The following is an 18,552-nucleotide window of genomic DNA, read 5'->3' as shown; positions in this document are numbered from 1 at the left end:
CCCCCCCCCTCCTTCCCATATCTACCTCTCCTCCCACTCTATCAACTGCCATCGCCTTAACCCCATTCCTCTTCCCTTCTCACTCCGGTGCCGCTCTTCGCTAGTGCCGACTCTCTTTCCCTTTTTTTTTTATATTTTCTAGACCAAGGGAGAGACAGAGGTTTGAGTAAAGACCAAGGGAGAGACAGAGGTTTGAGTAGAGACCAAGGGAGAGACAGAGGTTTGAGTAGAGAGACCAAGGGAGAGACAGAGGTTTGAGTAGAGAGACCAAGGGAGAGACAGAGGTTTGAGTAAAGACCAAGGGAGAGGGAGAGGTTTGAGTAGAGAGACCAAGGGAGAGACAGAGGTTTGAGTAAAGACCAATGGAGAGGTTTGAGTAGAGAGACCAAGGGAGAGGGAGAGGTTTGAGTAGAGAGACCAAGGGAGAGACAGAGGTTTGAGTAGAGAGACCAAGGGAGAGACAGAGGTTTGAGTAGAGAGACCAAGGGAGAGACAGAGGTTTGAGTAGAGAGACCAAGCGAGAGGAAGAGGTTTGAGTAAAGACCAAGGGAGAGACAGAGGTTTGAGTAAAGACCAAGGGAGAGACAGAGGTTTGAGTAGAGAGACCAAGGGAGAGACAGAGGTTTGAGTAGAGAGACCAAGGGAGAGACAGAGGTTTGAGTAGAGAGACCAAGGGAGAGACAGAGGTTTGAGTAGAGAGACCAAGGGAGAGACAGAGGTTTGAGTAGAGAGACCAAGGGAGAGACAGAGGTTTGAGTAGAGAGACCAAGGGAGAGACAGAGGTTGAGTAGAGAGACCAAGGGAGAGACAGAGGTTTGTAGAGAGACCAAGGGAGAGACAGAGGTTTGAGTAGAGAGACCAAGGGAGAGGAAGAGGTTTGAGTAGAGAGACCAAGGGAGAGACAGAGGTTTGAGACCAAGGGAGAGACAGAGGTTTGAATAGAGAGACCAAGGGAGAGACAGAGGTTTGAGTAGAGACCAAGGGAGAGACAGAGGTTTGAGTCAAGAGACCAAGGGAGAGACAGAGGTTTGAGTCAAGAGACCAAGGGAGAGACAGAGGTTTGAGTCAAGAGACCAAGGGAGAGACAGGGTTGAGTAAGAGCCAAGGGAGAGACAGAGGTTTGAGTAGAGACCAAGGGAGAGACAGAGGTTTGAGTAGAGACCAAGGGAGAGACAGAGGTTTGAGTAGAGACCAAGGGAGAGACAGAGGTTTGAGTCAAGAGACCAAGGGAGAGACAGAGGTTTGAGTAGAGAGACCAAGGGAGAGACAGAGGTTTGAGTAGAGAGACCAAGGGAGAGACAGAGGTTTGAGTAGAGAGACCAAGGAGAGACAGAGGTTTGAGTAGAGAGACCAAGGAGAGACAGAGGTTTGAGTAGAGAGACCAAGGAGAGACGAGAGACAGAGGTTTGAGTAGAGAGACCAAGGGAGAGACAGAGGTTTGAGTAGAGAGACAAGGGAGAGACAGAGGTTTGAGTAGAGAGACCAAGGGAGAGACAGAGGTTTGAGTAGAGAGACCAAGGGAGAGGGAGAGGTTTGAGTAGAGAGACCAAGGGAGAGACAGAGGTTTGAGTAAAGACCAAGGGAGAGGAAGACGTTTGAGTAGAGAGACCAAGGGAGAGACAGAGGTTTGAGTAGAGAGACCAAGGGAGAGACAGAGGTTTGAGTAGAGACCAAGGGAGAGACAGAGGTTTGAGTAGAGACCAAGGGAGAGACAGAGGTTTGCGTAGAGAGACCAAGGGAGAGACAGTGGTTTGAGTAGAGAGACCAAGGGAGAGACAGAGGTTTGAGTAGAGAGAGACCAAGGAGAGACAGAGGTTTGAGTAGAGAGACCAAGGAGAGACAGAGGTTTGAGTAGAGAGACCAAGGGAGAGACAGAGGTTTGAGTAGAGAGACCAAGGGAGAGACAGAGGTTTGAGAGAGAGACCAAGGGAGAGACAGAGGTTTGAGTAGAGAGACCAAGGGAGAGACAGAGGTTTGAGTAGAGACCAAGAGAGAGACAGAGGTTTGAGTAGAGACCAAGGGAGAGACAGAGGTTTGAGTAGAGAGACCAAGGGAGAGACAGAGGTTTGAGTAGAGAGACCAAGGGAGAGACAGAGGTTTGAGTAAAGACCAATGGAGAGGTTTGAGTAGAGAGACCAAGGGAGAGACAGAAGTTTGAGTAGAGACACCAAGGGAGAGGGAGAGGTTTGAGTAGAGAGACCAAGGGAGAGACAGAGGTTTGAGTAAAGACCAAGGGAGAGGAAGAGGTTTGAGTAAAGACCAAGGGAGAGACAGAGGTTTGAGTAGAGAGACCAAGGGAGAGACAGAGGTTTGAGTAGAGAGACCAAGGGAGAGACAGAGGTTTGAGTAGAGAGACCAGGGAGAGAAGAGGTTTGAGTAGAGAGACCAAGGGAGAGACAGAGTTTGAGTAGAGAGACCAGGGAGAGACAGAGGTTTGAGTAGAGAGAACAAGGGAGAGACAGAGGTGTTGAGTAGAGAGACCAAGGGAGAGACAGAGGTTTGAGCAGAGAGACAAGGGAGAGACAGAGGTTTGAGTAGAGAGACCAAGGGAGAGACAGAGATTTGAGTAGAGAGACCAAGGGAGAGACAGAGGTTGAGTGAGAGACCAAGGGAGAGACAGAGGTTTGAGTAGAGAGACCAAGGGAGAGACAGAGGTTTGAGTAGAGAGACCAAGGGAGAGACAGAGGTTTGAGTAGAGAGACCAAGGGAGAGACAGAGGTTTGAGTAGAGAGACCAAGGGAGAGACAGAGGTTTGAGTCAAGAGACCAAGGGAGAGACAGAGGTTTGAGTAAGAGACCAAGGGAGAGACAGAGGTTTGAGTCAAGAGACCAAGGGAGAGACAGAGGTTTGAGTAGAGACCAAGGGAGAGACAGAGGTTTGAGTAGAGACCAAGGAGAGGACAGAGGTTTGAGTAGAGAAAGGGAGAGACAGAGGTTTGAGTAGAGACCAAGGGAGAGACAGAGGTTTGAGTAGAGAGACCAAGGGAGAGACAGAGGTTTGAGTAGAGAGACCAAGGGAGAGACAGAGGTTTGAGTAGAAGACCAAGGGAGAGACAGAGGTTTGAGTCAAGAGACCAAGGGAGAGACAGAGGTTTGAGTCAAGAGACCAAGGGAGAGACAGAGGTTTAGTCAAGAGACCAGGGAGAGACAGAGTTGTAAGGACAAGGAGAGACAGAGGTTTGAGTAGAGACCAAGGGAGAGACAGAGGTTTGAGTAGAGACCAAGGGAGAGACAGAGGTTTGAGTAGAGACCAAGGGAGAGACAGAGGTTTGAGTAGAGACCAAGGGAGAGACAGAGGTTTGAGTCAAGAGACCACTCCTTTTACAGTGGTCTCAGGATTCAGCAGGGTATTTAAATAAAAAATACATCTGTACCTCAAATGGCACCATATTCCCTTTAAAGTGAACTAAATTTGAGCAGGGCCCATAGGCTTTAGTCAAAAGTAGTGCACTACACAGGGGAAAAGGCGCCATTTCAGGCACAGATTTCGACTCAATGGATCACTCTGAGAAATAGCCTTTGATCTCGCTAGCTGAACAACGGAACATTACAGGAAATGTCCAAATGTACAAAACAATAACGCTAATAAACCAACACAAATGACCTGCTAATTGTTGTGTTCGTAGAAAGCGACAGGGGTGGGAAGGCATATTAACGATAGCTTTGTTACCAAGGCCTGAGAGTTAATGGACTGTACTGTGTGACAATGGTGGCAGAGGGGTGAGGGAGGGGAGATAGAGGTAGCACACAGAGGGAGAGTGAGAGAGAGTGAGGGAGAGACAGAGAGATAGAGAGAGAGTTGGAGAAAGAGACAGAGAGAGAGTTAGAGAAAGGGACCGAGAGAGAGTTGGAGAAAGGGACAGAGAGAGAGTTGGAGAAAGGGACAGAGAGAGAGTTGGAGAAAGGGACAGAGAGAGAGTTGGAGAAAGGGACAGAGAGAGAGTTGGAGAAAGGGACAGAGAGAGAGTTGGAGAAAGGGACAGAGAGAGAGTTGGAGAAAGGGACTGAGAGAGAGTTGGAGAAAGGGGCAGAGAGAGAGTTGGAGAAAGGGACAGAGAGAGAGTTGGAGAAAGGGACAGAGAGAGAGTTGGAGAAAGGGACTGAGAGAGAGTTGGTGAGAGGGACAGAGAGAAAGACAATAGTGTGAAAGCAACCATCCAGTAACAGCCACAGTCCATGCCCTGCTTCATACAATATAACTCATGTATCCCCTATGAGCAATGTCATTATCATCACAGAGAAAGGCCCTGCTCTCTGCTCTATTCTCTGGTTCTGTCTCTGGTTCTGTCTCCGGTTCTGTCTCCGGTTCTGTCTCCGGTTCTGTCTCCGGTTCTGTCTCTGGTTCTGTCTCCGGTTCTGTCTCTGTCTGAAGTGGATAGTTCACTCCAACATCAACGTTTGTCAGATGTTTCCATACCTGAAAACGTATGTCATGTGTTAAGAAGCCCTCCTGTTCTCCACTCATTACCTGTATTAACTGCACCTGTTTGAACTCGTTACCTGTATAAAAGACACCTGTCCACACACTCAATCAAACAGACTCCAACCTCTCCACAATGGCCAAGACCAGAGAGCTGTGTAAGGACATCAGGGATAAAATTGTAGACCTGCACAAGGCTGGGATGGGCTACAGGACAATAGGCAAGCAGCGTGGTGAGAAGGCAACAACTGTTGGCGCAATTATTAGAAAATGGAAGAAGTTCAAGATGACGGTCAATCACCCTCGGTCTGTGGCTCCATGCAAGATCTCACCTCGTGGGGCATCAATAATCATGAGGAAGGTGAGGGATCAGCCCAGAACTACACGGCAGGACCTGGTCAATGACCTGAAGAGAGCTGGGACCACAGTCTCAAAGAAAACCATTAGTAACACACTACGCCGTCATGGATTAAAATCCTGCAGCGCACGCAAGGTCCCCCTGCTCAAGCCAGCACATGTCTAGGCCCGTCTGAAGTTTGCCAATGACCATCTGGATGATACAGAGGAGGAATGGGAGAAGGTCATGTGGTCTGATGAGACAAAAATAGAGCTTTTTGGTCTAAACTCCACTCGCCGTGTTTGGAGGAAGAAGAAGGATGAGTACAACCCCAAGAACACCATCCCAACCGTGAAGCATGGAGGTGGAAACATCATTCTTTGGGGATGCTTTTCTGCAAAGGGGACAGGACGACTGCACCGTATTGAGGGGAGGATGGATGGGGCCATGTATCGCGAGATCTTGGCCAACAACCTCCTTCCCTCAGTAAGAGCATTTAAGATGGGTCGTGGCTGGGTCTTCCAGCATGACAACGACCCGAAACACACAGCCAGGGCAACTAAGGAGTGGCTCCGTAAGAAGCATCTCAAGGTCCTGGAGTGGCCTAGCCAGTCTCCAGACCTGAACCCAATAGAAAATCTTTGGAGGGAGCTGAAAGTCCGTATTGCCCAGCGACAGCCCCGAAACTTGAAGGATCTGGAGAAGGTCTGTATGGAGGAGTGGGCCAAAATCCCTGCTGCAGTGTGTGCAAACCTGGTCAAGAACTACAGGAAACATATGATCTCTGTAATTGCAAAAAAAGGTTTCTGTACCAAATATTAAGTTCTGCTTTTCTATCAAATACTTATGTCATGCAATAAAATGCAAATTAATTACTTAAAAATCATACAATGTGATTTTCTGGATTTTTGATTTTTAGATTCCGTCTCTCACAGTTGAAGTGTACCTATGATAAAAATTACAGACCTCTACATGCTTTGTAAGTAGGAAAACCTGCAAAATCGGCAGTGTATCAAATACTTGTTCTCCCCACTGTATATATATATATATATATACACACACACACACTACCGGTCAAAAGTTTTAGAACATCTACTCATTCAAGGGATTTTCTTTATTTTTACTATTTTGTACATTGTAGAATAATAGTGAAGACATCAAAACTATGAAATAACACATATGGAATTAAGTAGTAACCCAAAAAAATTGCTAACTGACAGGCTGACTGGCTAGCTAACTGACTGGCTAGGGACTAACTGACAGGCTGACTGGCTAGCTAACTGGCTAGGGACTAACTGACTGGCTAGGGACTAACTGACTGACTGGCTAGCTAACTGGCTAGGGACTAACTAACTGACTGGCTAGCTAACTGGCTAGGGACTAACTGACTGACTAGGGACTAGCTGACTGGCTAGGGACTAACTGACTGGCTAGGGACTAACTAACTGACTGGCTAGCTAACTGGCTAGGGACTAACTGACTGACTAGGGACTAGCTGACTGGCTAGGGACTAACTGACTGGCTAGGGACTAGCTGACTGGCTAGGAACTAACTGACAGGCTGACTGGCTAGGGACTAACTGACTGGCTAGCTAACTGGCTAGGGACTAACTAACTGACTGGCTAGCTAACTGGCTAGGGACTAACTGACAGGCTGACTGGCTAGCTAACTGGCTAGGGACTAACTAACTGACTGGCTAGCTAACTGGCTAGGGACTAACTAACTGACTGGCTAGCTAACTGGCTAGGGACTAACGGACAGGCTGACTGGCTAGCTAACTGGCTAGGGACTAACTGACAGGCTGACTGGCTAGCTAACTGGCTAGGGACTAACTGACTGGCTAGGGACTAACTGACAGGCTGACTGGCTAGGGACTAACTGACTGGCTGACTGGCTAGGGACTAACTGACTGGCTAGGGACTAACTGACTGGCTAGGGACTAACTGACTGGCTAGGGACTAGCTGACAGGCTAGGGACTAGCTGACTGGCTAGGGACTAACTGACTGGCTAGGGACTAGCTGACTGGCTAGGGACTAGCTGACTGGCTAGCTAACTGACAGGCTGACTGGCTAGGGACTAACTGACAGGCTGACTGGCTAGGGACTGGCTGACTGGTCAGCTAACTGACAGGCTGACTGGCTAGGGACTAACTGACAGGCTAGCTAACTGACAGGCTGACTGGCTAGGGACTGGCTGACTGGCTAGGGACTAACTGACTGGCTAGGGACTAGCTGACTGGCTAGGGACTAGCTGACTGGCTAGCTAACTGACAGGCTGACTGGCTAGGGACTAACTGACAGGCTGACTGGCTAGGGACTGGCTGACTGGTCAGCTAACTGACAGGCTGACTGGCTAGGGCCTGGCTGACTGGTCAGCTAACTGACAGGCTGACTGGCTAGGGACTAACTGACAGGCTAGCTAACTGACAGGCTGACTGGCTAGGGACTGGCTGACTGGCTAGGGACTAACTGACTGGCTAGGGACTAACTGACTGGCTAGGGACTAACTGACAGGCTAGGGACTAACTGACAGGCTAGGGACTAACTGACTGGTCAGCTAACTGACAGGCTAGCTAACTGACAGGCTGACTAGTTGACTGATTACAGCCATGCTGAGTTAGTGTGTCCTCTCTCTTCCTGGTCATTTTCTGCAGACAAATGAAGCAGAAATGTGTACTATGATTTCATCTGGTTGTAAATCACAGGTCTGCTGTGGTGTTTCTACACTGCTATGATTTCATCTGGTTGTAAATCACTGGTCTGCTGTGGTGTTTCTACACTGCTGTGATTTCATCTGGTTGTAAATCACTGGTCTGCTGTGGTGTTTCTACACTGCTGTGATTTCATCTGGTTGTAAATCACGGGTCTGCTGTGGTGTTTCTACACTGCTGTGATTTCATCTGGTTGTAAATCACTGGTCTGCTGTGGTGTGCTGAGCAACGTCCCCGTTGTCCCCCACAGCCGACAGACCGCCATACGCACAGCGACCGAAGTGCCTCTGACGTCTAGTTGCAAAGCAACACCCACAGCCTCGCTGCCTGCCTGCCTGCCTGCCTCCCGGATGAATCAGTTCATTCAGCCCTCTCTTCCCTCCTCCCATTCCTCTCTTCTCTCTGTTCACTGTGAGATGTCTCCTGTCAGGAAAATATTAATAGCTCTGGAGGTCCACCGTCACTGAATCCACATGCAACTCTGCTAAATATAGCCACTTTCCCTCTCTCTCCCTCTCCACTGCCTCCCACTCCACTGTCCTTCCCTCTCCCCTTCTCTCCCTCCTGCCTCCTTTCCCATCTGTTGGCTGCCGGTGGATGGAGGGACGGACAGGGTGACCAGCGCTTCACACCCACACTCTCCCTCTTTCTCTCCCTCTCTCTGAGTACGGACTCTGTTCGCTCGCGCCGTAGACATAGGCTGTCGGCAGGAAACGCCCCCCACGTGTCAGCATGTAAAAGCAACCTTGGTTTTGAATGAACTGCCTGGATATAACCCAGCCTAACCTACCCCAACCCAACCCGGCCCAACCCAGCCTAACCCAGCCCAACCCAGCCCAACCCAGCCTAACCCAGCCCAACTCAGCCCAACCCAGCCCAACCCAGCCTAACCCAGCCCAACCCAGCCTAACCCAGCCTAACCCAGCCCAACCCAGCCCAACCCAGCCCAACCCAGCCCAACTCAGCCCAACTCAACCCAGCCCAACCCAACCCAGCCCAGCCTAACCCAGCCCAACCCAGCCTAACCCAGCCCAACCCAGCCCAACTCAACCCAACCCAGCCCAACCCAGCCCAGCCCAGCCCAACCCAGCCCAGCCCAACTCAGCCCAACTCAACCCAACCCAGCCCAACCCAGCCCAACCCAGCCCAGCCCAACCCAGCCCAACCCAACCCAGCCCAACCCAGCCTAGCACAATCCAACCCAGCCCAACCCAGCCTAGCACAACCCAACCCAGCCCAGCCCAGCCCAACCCAACCCAGCCCAGCCCAAACCAACCCAGCCCAGCCCAAACCAACCCAGCCCAAACCAACCCAACCCAACCCAATCCAGCCCAAACCAACCCAGCCCAGCCCAACCCAGCCCAGCCCAACCCAGCCCAACCCAGCCCAACCCAGCCCAACCCAACCCAGCCCAAACCAGCCCAACTCAGCCCAACCCAGCCTAGCACAACCCAACCCAACCCAGCCCAGCCCAACCCAACCCAGCACAACCCAACCCAACCCAGCCCAACCGAACCCAGCCCAGCCCAGCCCAACCCAACCCAGCCCAACCGAACCCAGCCCAGCCCAACCCAACCCAACCCAGCCAAGCCCAACCCAGCCCAACCCAGCCCAGCCCAACCCAGCCCAACCCAGCCTAACCCAACCCAACCCAGCACAACCCAGCCCAACCCAGCCCAGCCCAGCCCAACCCAGCCCAACCCAACCCAGCCTAACCCAACCCAACCCAACCCAGCCCAGCACAACCCAGCCCAACCCAGCCCAGCCCAACCCAACCCAGCCCAGCAGTAGCAGCAGCTCTCAGACTCACCTCCAGCATCATTGGTCCGAGAGCCTCCTTGTCGATGACCGATTGGCCCGTTGATGAGATGTCCGCCTTCTGTACCTCCTCCTCATTGGCTGCTGCTGCTTTCTCTGTGGGAGAGAAAGCCAATCAGATTCATGTTTCTTTCTTTTTCTTTACCTCATAGCCTCATCAACAGATATAAACCTTAAACTGAGAGACAAAGACTGGCTCTAAACTGGAGACAACTAGTCTGAGAGAAATGGCACCCTAGTACATCGAGCCCATCAAAAGTAGTGCACGACAAATGTAATAGGGTGCTATTTGGGACGAGAAGAACATGCTGTTCATTTGGATCGCTCAGCTACCTCCTCTTCCTTCTTCCTGTTTAATAGAGCTTCAGTTAGACTGTTAGAGAATGTAACCGCCCGAGGATCTCTTTTAACATTTACTCTTCCTTCTTCCTGTTTAATAGAGATTCAGTTAGACTGTTAGAGAAAGTAACCGCCCGAGGATCTCTTTTAACATTTACTCTTCCTTCTTCCTGTTTAATAGAGATTCAGTTAGACTGTTAGAGAAAGTAACAGCCCGAGGATCTCTTTTAACATTTACTCTTCCTTCTTCCTGTTTAATAGAGATCCAGTTAGACTGTTAGAGAAAGTAACAGCCCGAGGATCTCTTTTAACATTGACTCTTCCTTCTTCCTGTTTAATAGAGAGAATAACAGATCTTCAAAGGGAGGATAAATGTATCCATCTCTTATACAATAATCAAATGAATGTCAAACGAGTCCTAATGTAGGCTGTGTGATCCCATTAATAATCCAGACCTTATCAGAGACATTCACCCTCAAATCCCTCATTACAATCACTGACCTATATGAGAGACATCACACAGACAGTCCCAAACGGCATCCCTATTCCCTTTAAAGTGCACTTCTCTTGACAAGTGCCCGTGGGGGAAACCCATAGGTCAAAGGTTACGCACTATGCAGTGGATAGGGTGCCATCTCTCTCTCTCTCTGTCAGCCAATCTTCTCTCCTCACTGATCTCACAAAGGAGATTCGCGCACAGCGTATTGTCTAGACACCACCCGCTGCCATGTCACTAACTGGGGCACGAACTGTGTGTGTGTGTGTGTGTGTGTGTGTGTGTTGTGTGCACAGCATGAAGCTTTCATGCTGGTGTCGGGCAGCAAGATGGATGGTCATTGTCAACGCAAGAAAAAGACCGCTAAAGTCATTATGGAAAGAACGTTGCTCCTCCTCCAACTGAGTAAACAACTTCTGTTGTCAGACGGACGGACGGACGGACGGGGACGGACAGGGACGGACGGGGACGGACGGGGACGGACAGGGACGGACGGGGGGTCAACAGTGCTGAACTCAACATAACAATACACTCCAATAAAAAATACATATTATGGATGATATCTAGCCAATACAAGGTAGGGGAAATACAAGGTAGGCAATACAAGGTAGGGGGAAATACAAGGTAGGCAATACAAGGTAGGGGAAATACAAGGTAGGCAATACAAGGTAGGGGAAATACAAGGTAGGCAATACAAGGTAGGGGAAATACAAGGTAGGCAATACAAGGTAGGCAGTACAAGGTAGGGGGCAATACAAGGTAGGCAATACAAGGTAGGGGGCAATACAAGGTAGGCAATACAAGGTAGGGGGCAATACAAGGTAGGGGAAATACAAGGTAGGGGAAATACAAGGTAGGGGGCAATACAAGGTAGGGGAAATACAAGGTAGGCAATACAAGGTAGGGGCAATACAAGGTAGGCAATACAAGGTAGGGGCAATACAAGGTAGGCAATACAAGGTAGGGGGCAATACAAGGTAGGCAATACAAGGTAGGGGAAATACAAGGTAGTTAATACAAGGTAGGGGGCAATACAAGGTAGGCAATACAAGGTAGGGAGCAATACAAGGTAGGCAATACAAGGTAGGGGGCAATACAAGGTAGTTAATACAAGGTAGGGGGCAATACAAGGTAGGCAATACAAGGTAGTTAATACAAGGTAGGGGGCAATACAAGGTAGGCAATACAAGGTAGTTAATACAAGGTAGGGGGCAATACAAGGTAGGCAATACAAGGTAGGGGAAATACAAGGTAGGCAATACAAGGTAGGGGGCAATACAAGGTAGGCAATACAAGGTAGGGGGCAATACAAGGTAGGCAATACAAGGTAGGGGAAATACAAGGTAGGCAATACAAGGTAGGGGAAATACAAGGTAGTTAATACAAGGTAGGGGAAATACAAGGTAGGGGGCAATACAAGGTAGGCAATACAAGGTAGGGGGCAATACAAGGTAGGCTATACAAGGTAGTTAATACAAGGTAGGGGGCAATACAAGGTAGGCAATACAAGGTAGTTAATACAAGGTAGGCAATACAAGGTAGGGGAAATACAAGGTAGGCAATACAAGGTAGGCAATACAAGGTAGGGGAAATACAAGGTAGGGGGCAATACAAGGTAGGGGGCAATACAAGGTAGGGTTCAATACAAGGTAGGGGGCAATACAAGGTAGGGGGCAATACAAGGTAGGGGGCAATACAAGGTAGGGGGCAATACAAGGTAGGGTTCAATACAAGGTAGGGGGCAATACAAGGTAGGGGGCAATACAAGGTAGGCAATACAAGGTAGGGAAAATACAAGGCAGGCAATACAAGGTAGGGGCAATACAAGGTAGGCAATACAAGGTAGGGGCAATACAAGGTAGGCAATACAAGGTAGGGGAAATACAAGGTAGGCAATACAAGGTAGGGGGCAATACAAGGTAGTTAATACAAGGTAGGGGGCAATACAAGGTAGGCAATACAAGGTAGTTAATACAAGGTAGGGGACAATACAAGGTAGGCAATACAAGGTAGTTAATACAAGGTAGGGGGCAATACAAGGTAGGCAATACAAGGTAGGGGAAATACAAGGTAGGCAATACAAGGTAGGGGGCAATACAAGGTAGGGGGCAATACAAGGTAGGCAATACAAGGTAGGGGAAATACAAGGTAGGCAATACAAGGTAGGGGCAATACAAGGTAGTTAATACAAGGTAGGGGAAATACAAGGTAGTTAATACAAGGTAGGGGAAATACAAGGTAGGGGGCAATACAAGGTAGGCAATACAAGGTAGGGGGCAATACAAGGTAGGCAATACAAGGTAGTTAATACAAGGTAGGGGGCAATACAAGGTAGGCAATACAAGGTAGTTAATACAAGGTAGGCAATACAAGGTAGGGGGCAATACAAGGTAGGCAATACAAGGTAGGCAATACAAGGTAGGGGGCAATACAAGGTAGGGGGCAATACAAGGTAGGGGGCAATACAAGGTAGGGTTCAATACAAGGTAGGGGGCAATACAAGGTAGGCAATACAAGGTAGGGGGCAATACAAGGTAGGGGGCAATACAAGGTAGGGGGCAATACAAGGTAGGGTTCAATACAAGGTAGGGGGCAATACAAGGTAGGCAATACAAGGTAGGGCAAATACAAGGTAGGCAATACAAGGTAGGGGCAATACAAGGTAGTTAATACAAGGTAGGGTTCAATACAAGGTAGGGTTCAATACAAGGTAGGGAACAATACAAGGTAGGGGGCAATACAAGGTAGGGGGCAATACAAGGTAGGGGGCAATACAAGGTAGGGGCAATACAAGGTAGGGAACAATACAAGGTAGGCAATACAAGGTAGGGGCAATACAAGGTAGGCAATACAAGGTAGGGGCCAATACAAGGTAGGGTTCAATACAAGGTAGGCAATACAAGGTAGGGGGCAATACAAGGTAGGCAATACAAGGTAGGGGGCAATACAAGGTAGGCAATACAAGGTAGGGAACAATACAAGGTAGTTAATACAAGGTAGGGTTCAATACAAGGTAGGGGGCAATACAAGGTAGGGGTAATACAAGGTAGGGGTAATACAAGGTAGGGGCAATACAAGGTAGGGGCAATACAAGGTAGGCAATACAAGGTAGGGGACAATACAAGGTAGGGTTCAATACAAGGTAGGCAATACAAGGTAGGGGGCAATACAAGGTAGGCAATACAAGGTAGGGGGCAATACAAGGTAGGCAATACAAGGTAGGGGGCAATACAAGGTAGGGGGCAATACAAGGTAGGGTTCAATACAAGGTAGGGGGCAATACAAGGTAGGCAATACAAGGTAGGGGACAATACAAGGTAGTTAATACAAGGTAGGCAATACAAGGTAGGGTTCAATACAAGGTAGGGGGCAATACAAGGTAGGGGGCAATACAAGGTAGGGTTCAATACAAGGTAGGGTTCAATACAAGGTAGGGGGCAATACAAGGTAGGCAATACAAGGTAGGGGGCAATACAAGGTAGGCAATACAAGGTAGGGACCAATACAAGGTAGTTAATACAAGGTAGGGGGCAATACAAGGTAGGCAATACAAGGTAGGGGAAATACAAGGTAGGCAATACAAGGTAGGGGGCAATACAAGGTAGATACAAGATAGGTACATCCTATCCTCTATATAGTACACTACGTTTGACCAGGGCCCATAGGGAATAGGGTGCCACTTGGTACGCACCCTAAATGTATCCTCTATGTACAGTTCATGAGGCTCCATACCTCCTCCATTCAGGGATTGTGTTTTAGTAGGCATGTAGAGAGTCCCTATATTCAAAGCAAAAGTCTGCCCTACTTCTAAACATGATGCTGAGGAGGAGGAGACGGTGTGGCTAAAACAGAGGGGGGGGACGTATTAGAGTGTCGCACCAGTTTCACGTGAGACCATATGGCAGGGGGAGACCGGTACACAGGAGGAATGGAGGAGGAGACGGCGTGGCTAAAACAGAGGGGGGGACGTATTAGAGTGTCGCACCAGTTTCACGTGAGACCATATGGCAGGGGGAGACCGGTACACAGGAGGAATGGAGGAGGAGACGGCGTGGCTAAAACAGAGGGGGGGACGTATTAGTGTCGCACCAGTTTCACGTGAGACCATATGGCAGGGGGAGACCGGTACACAGGAGGAATGGAGGAGGAGACGGTGTGGCTAAAACAGAGAGGGGGACGTATTAGAGTGTAGCACCAGTTTCAAGTGAGACCATATGGCAGGGGGAGACCGGTACACAGGAGGAATGGAGGAGGAGACGGTGTGGCTAAAACAGAGGGGGGGACGTATTAGAGTGTCGCACCAGTTTCACGTGAGACCATATGGCAGGGGGAGACCGGTACACGGGAGGAATGGAGGAGGAGACGGTGTGGCTAAAACAGAGGGGGGGACGTATTAGAGTGTCGCACCAGTTTCACGTGAGACCATATGGCAGGGGGAGACCGGTACACAGGAGGAATGGAGGAGGAGACGGTGTGGCTAAAACAGAGAGGGGGACGTATTAGAGTGTAGCACCAGTTTCACGTGAGACCATATGGCAGGGGGAGACCGGTACACAGGAGGAATGGAGGAGGAGACGGTGTGGCTAAAACAGAGGGGGGGACGTATTAGAGTGTCGCACCAGTTTCACGTGAGACCATATGGCAGGGGGAGACCGGTACACGGGAGGAATGGAGGAGGAGACGGTGTGGCTAAAACAGAGGGGGGGACGTATTAGAGTGTCGCACCAGTTTCACGTGAGACCATATGGCAGGGGGAGACTGGTACACAGGAGGAATGGAGGAGGAGACGGTGTGGCTAAAACAGAGGGGGGGGACGTATTAGAGTGTCGCACCAGTTTCACGTGAGACCATATGGCAGGGGGAGACCGGTACACGGGAGGAATGGAGGAGGAGACGGTGTGGCTAAAACAGAGGGGGGGACGTATTAGAGTGTCGCACCAGTTTCACGTGAGACCATATGGCAGGGGGAGACCGGTACACAGGAGGAATGGAGGAGGAGACGGTGTGGCTAAAACAGAGGGGGGGACGTATTAGAGTGTCGCACCAGTTTCACGTGAGACCATATGGCAGGGGGAGACTGGTACACGGGAGGAATGGAGGAGGAGACGGTGTGGCTAAAACAGAGGGGGGGACGTATTAGAGTGTCGCACCAGTTTCACGTGAGACCATATGGCAGGGGGAGACCGGTACACGGGAGGAGAGGAAGGAAAACACACACTGAGCTCTTCCACAGTGTGAAAACAGAGCCGGAAGACTAGCCAAGGAGAAGCAGCAGGCTTCATTCTGCATCACTCACACACACACACACACACACACACACACACACACACACACACACACACACACACACACACACACACACACACACACACACACACACACACACACACCTTTCAGGGTTAATGGTGTGTGTGTGTGTGTGTGTGTGTGTGTGTGTGTGTGTGTGTGTGTGTGTGTGTGTGTGTGTGTGTGTGTGTGTGTGTGTGTGTGTGTGTGTGTGTCAGCAGGTCTTGAGCAGACCCAGCAGGCTCCAGTAAACCAGCACAGCTGATGCGAGTACAACATCATCACTCACTGTCTCACACACACACACACACACACACACACACACACACACACACACACACACACACACACACACAAATAACATTGTGTGTGTATATCATCTTGGTCCATTCTCTGTATATTGTCCTAATAGGAACCATTGGGTATAATGTGTAGGACTTTATTACCTAATGATATGTTACAGAGCTGAACGACTGGTTGTGTGTGTGTGTGTGTGTGTGTGTGTGTGTGTGTGTGTGTGTGTGTGTGTGTGTGTGTGTGTGTGTGTGTGTGTGTGTGTGTGTTTAGTTTATTAATTCGACCATTTTATAAAACACGCAATAAAGTCTGGGAATTATTTCCATTGTTAAATCATGGAGGATAACATGATAAGGATAACAAACACAGGATAATAAAACACAGCATGACAGAGAGATAATAAAACACAGAATGACAGAGAGATAATAAAACACAGTTTGACAGAGAGATAATAAAACACAGCATGACAGAGAGATAATAAAACACAGTATGACAGAGAGATAATAAAACACAGCATGACAGAGAGATAATAAAACACAGCATGACAGAGAGATAATAAAACACAGAATGACAGAGAGATAATAAAACACAGTTTGACAGAGAGATAATAAAACACAGCATGACAGAGAGATAATAAAACACAGCATGACAGAGAGATAATAAAACACAGCATGACAGAGAGATAATAAAACACAGCATGACAGAGAGATAATAAAACACAGCATGACAGAGAGATAATAAAACACAGCATGACAGAGAGATAATAAAACACAGAATGACAGAGAGATAATAAAACACAGTTTGACAGAGAGATAATAAAACACACCACGACAGAGATAATAAAACACAGCATGACAGAGATAATAAAACACAGCATGACAGAGAGATAATAAAACACAGTATGACAGAGAGATAATAAAACACAGCATGACAGAGAGATAATAAAACACAGCATGACAGAGAGATAATAAAACACAGCATGACAGAGAGATAATAAAACACAGCATGACAGAGAGATAATAAAACACAGCATGACAGAGAGATAATAAAACACAGTATGACAGAGAGATAATAAAACACAGCATGACAGAGAGATAATAAAACACAGTATGACAGAGAGATAATAAAACACAGCATGACAGAGAGATAATAAAACACAGTATGACAGAGAGATAATAAAACACAGTATGACAGAGAGATAATAAAACACAGCATGACAGAGAGATAATAAAACACAGTATGACAGAGAGATAATAAAACACAGCATGACAGAGAGATAATAAAACACAGCATGGCAGAGAGATAATAAAACACAGCATGACAGAGAGATAATAAAACACAGTATGACAGAAAGATAATAAAACACAGTATGACAGAGAGATAATAAAACACAGTTTGACAGAGAGATAATAAAACACAGTATGACAGAGAGATAATAAAACACAGCATGGCAGAGAGATAATAAAACACAGTATGACAGAGAGATAATAAAACACAGTATGACAGAGAGATAATAAAACACACCACGACAGAGAGAATAAAACACAGCATGACAGAGAGATAATTAAAACACAGTATGACAGAGAGATAATAAAACACAGTTTGACAGAGATAATAAAACATAAAAACTAAGAAGAAGAACATCTATCTCATCATTGCAGTTACATCATAGGGGTTATTCATATGGGCACAGAAGACATCAAACAGTTTTTTACTTTATTTTTTTAATGTGCCCAGAGAGGACGTCATTTTTCTGTGCAAAAGGCAACTCATTCCAACTCTGAATGAGGGCCGTAGTCATCCCAGGTTTTATTAGTGATCCCAGGTAGCTAACAGAGGTTTTAGTAGTCAGCACCTCACCCCTTAACACCACTCTGATTTCAGAGGACCTACACAATTTAGGTTTGGACCCAAAAACACTTGTGCAGAGATAGCTTACTATCTTCCAAGCCATGTGGTAATGTTAGTTAGTAAGCTCTGTGCTAAGTATGCTCTCCAACATAGTTCTACTTTTGTGAGACACCGGAAATGTGGGGAAAAGGAAAAGACGGCAAGAACAAGCATCTTTCATATCGTTAACATACAGTAAAAACAGTAGAGGCCCAAGCACGCTCCCCTGCGGAACACCACAAAACTCAGGTTTTGCCCGAGACAGTGAACCTCTACTACTTGCTCCTTACCTGACATATAGAACTTTACCCAGCTTAGAGGGGGATACTGCTTAACCCCAGTGCCTCCAGTTTGGAGATTAGGAGACAGTGGTTAACTGTATCAAAAGCCACGATGGCAATAAATTTAAGGAGAACAACGCCGAGGTGCCCGAAGTAAAACAACTAAATGACTTCTTAGTCGCTACCCCCCCCCCCCAGGGATTTTCATTAATGGCTGACAAAGGAGAGATGTGTCGCTCTGATGGGATCACATATCCAGATGCTGTGTTATGTGTCTGTTTAAGTTAATTCATTTATAAAACACTACTTTAGGATAATATACACAGGAGCAAAAATCGCAACATGTAAAGTGTTGGTCTTATGTTTCATGAGCTGGAATATAATATCACAGAAATGTTCCATACGCATAAAAAAAGGTTTGTGCACAAATTAGTTTGCATCCCTGTTAAATCCTCTTTAATTACTTGTTACTTTAATTTATTATTCTTATTCATATTTTTTATTTTTATTAAACTGCGTTGTTGGTTAAGGGCTTGTAAGTAAGCATTTCACTGTAAGGTCTACACCTGTTGTATTCGGCGCATGTGACTAATACAATTTGACATGATTTGTTAGTGAGCATTTCTCCTTTGCCAAAATAATCCATCCACCTGACAGGTGTGGCATATCAAGAAGCTG

The 18,552-nt window shown here is 47.8% G+C and overlaps 1 protein-coding gene across 1 annotated transcript in view; it reads right to left on the bottom strand.

Moving 5' to 3' along the window:
* LOC120027928 (nuclear receptor coactivator 2-like) overlaps positions 1-18,552 on the bottom strand; it is a 130,048-nt gene that overhangs the window by 1,587 nt on the left and 109,909 nt on the right. Inside the window, exon 4 of the mRNA XM_038973021.1 lies at positions 9,278-9,381. Coding sequence (XP_038828949.1) covers positions 9,278-9,381 — 104 coding nt within the window. The remainder of the gene's footprint in view (positions 1-9,277; positions 9,382-18,552) is intronic.

Source organism: Salvelinus namaycush, chromosome 33 (assembly GCF_016432855.1).
Source record: "Salvelinus namaycush isolate Seneca chromosome 33, SaNama_1.0, whole genome shotgun sequence".
NCBI lineage: Eukaryota > Metazoa > Chordata > Actinopteri > Salmoniformes > Salmonidae > Salvelinus > Salvelinus namaycush.
Note: the sequence above shows the minus strand (reverse complement) of the source record. Positions and strands in the feature narration are given on the sequence as shown.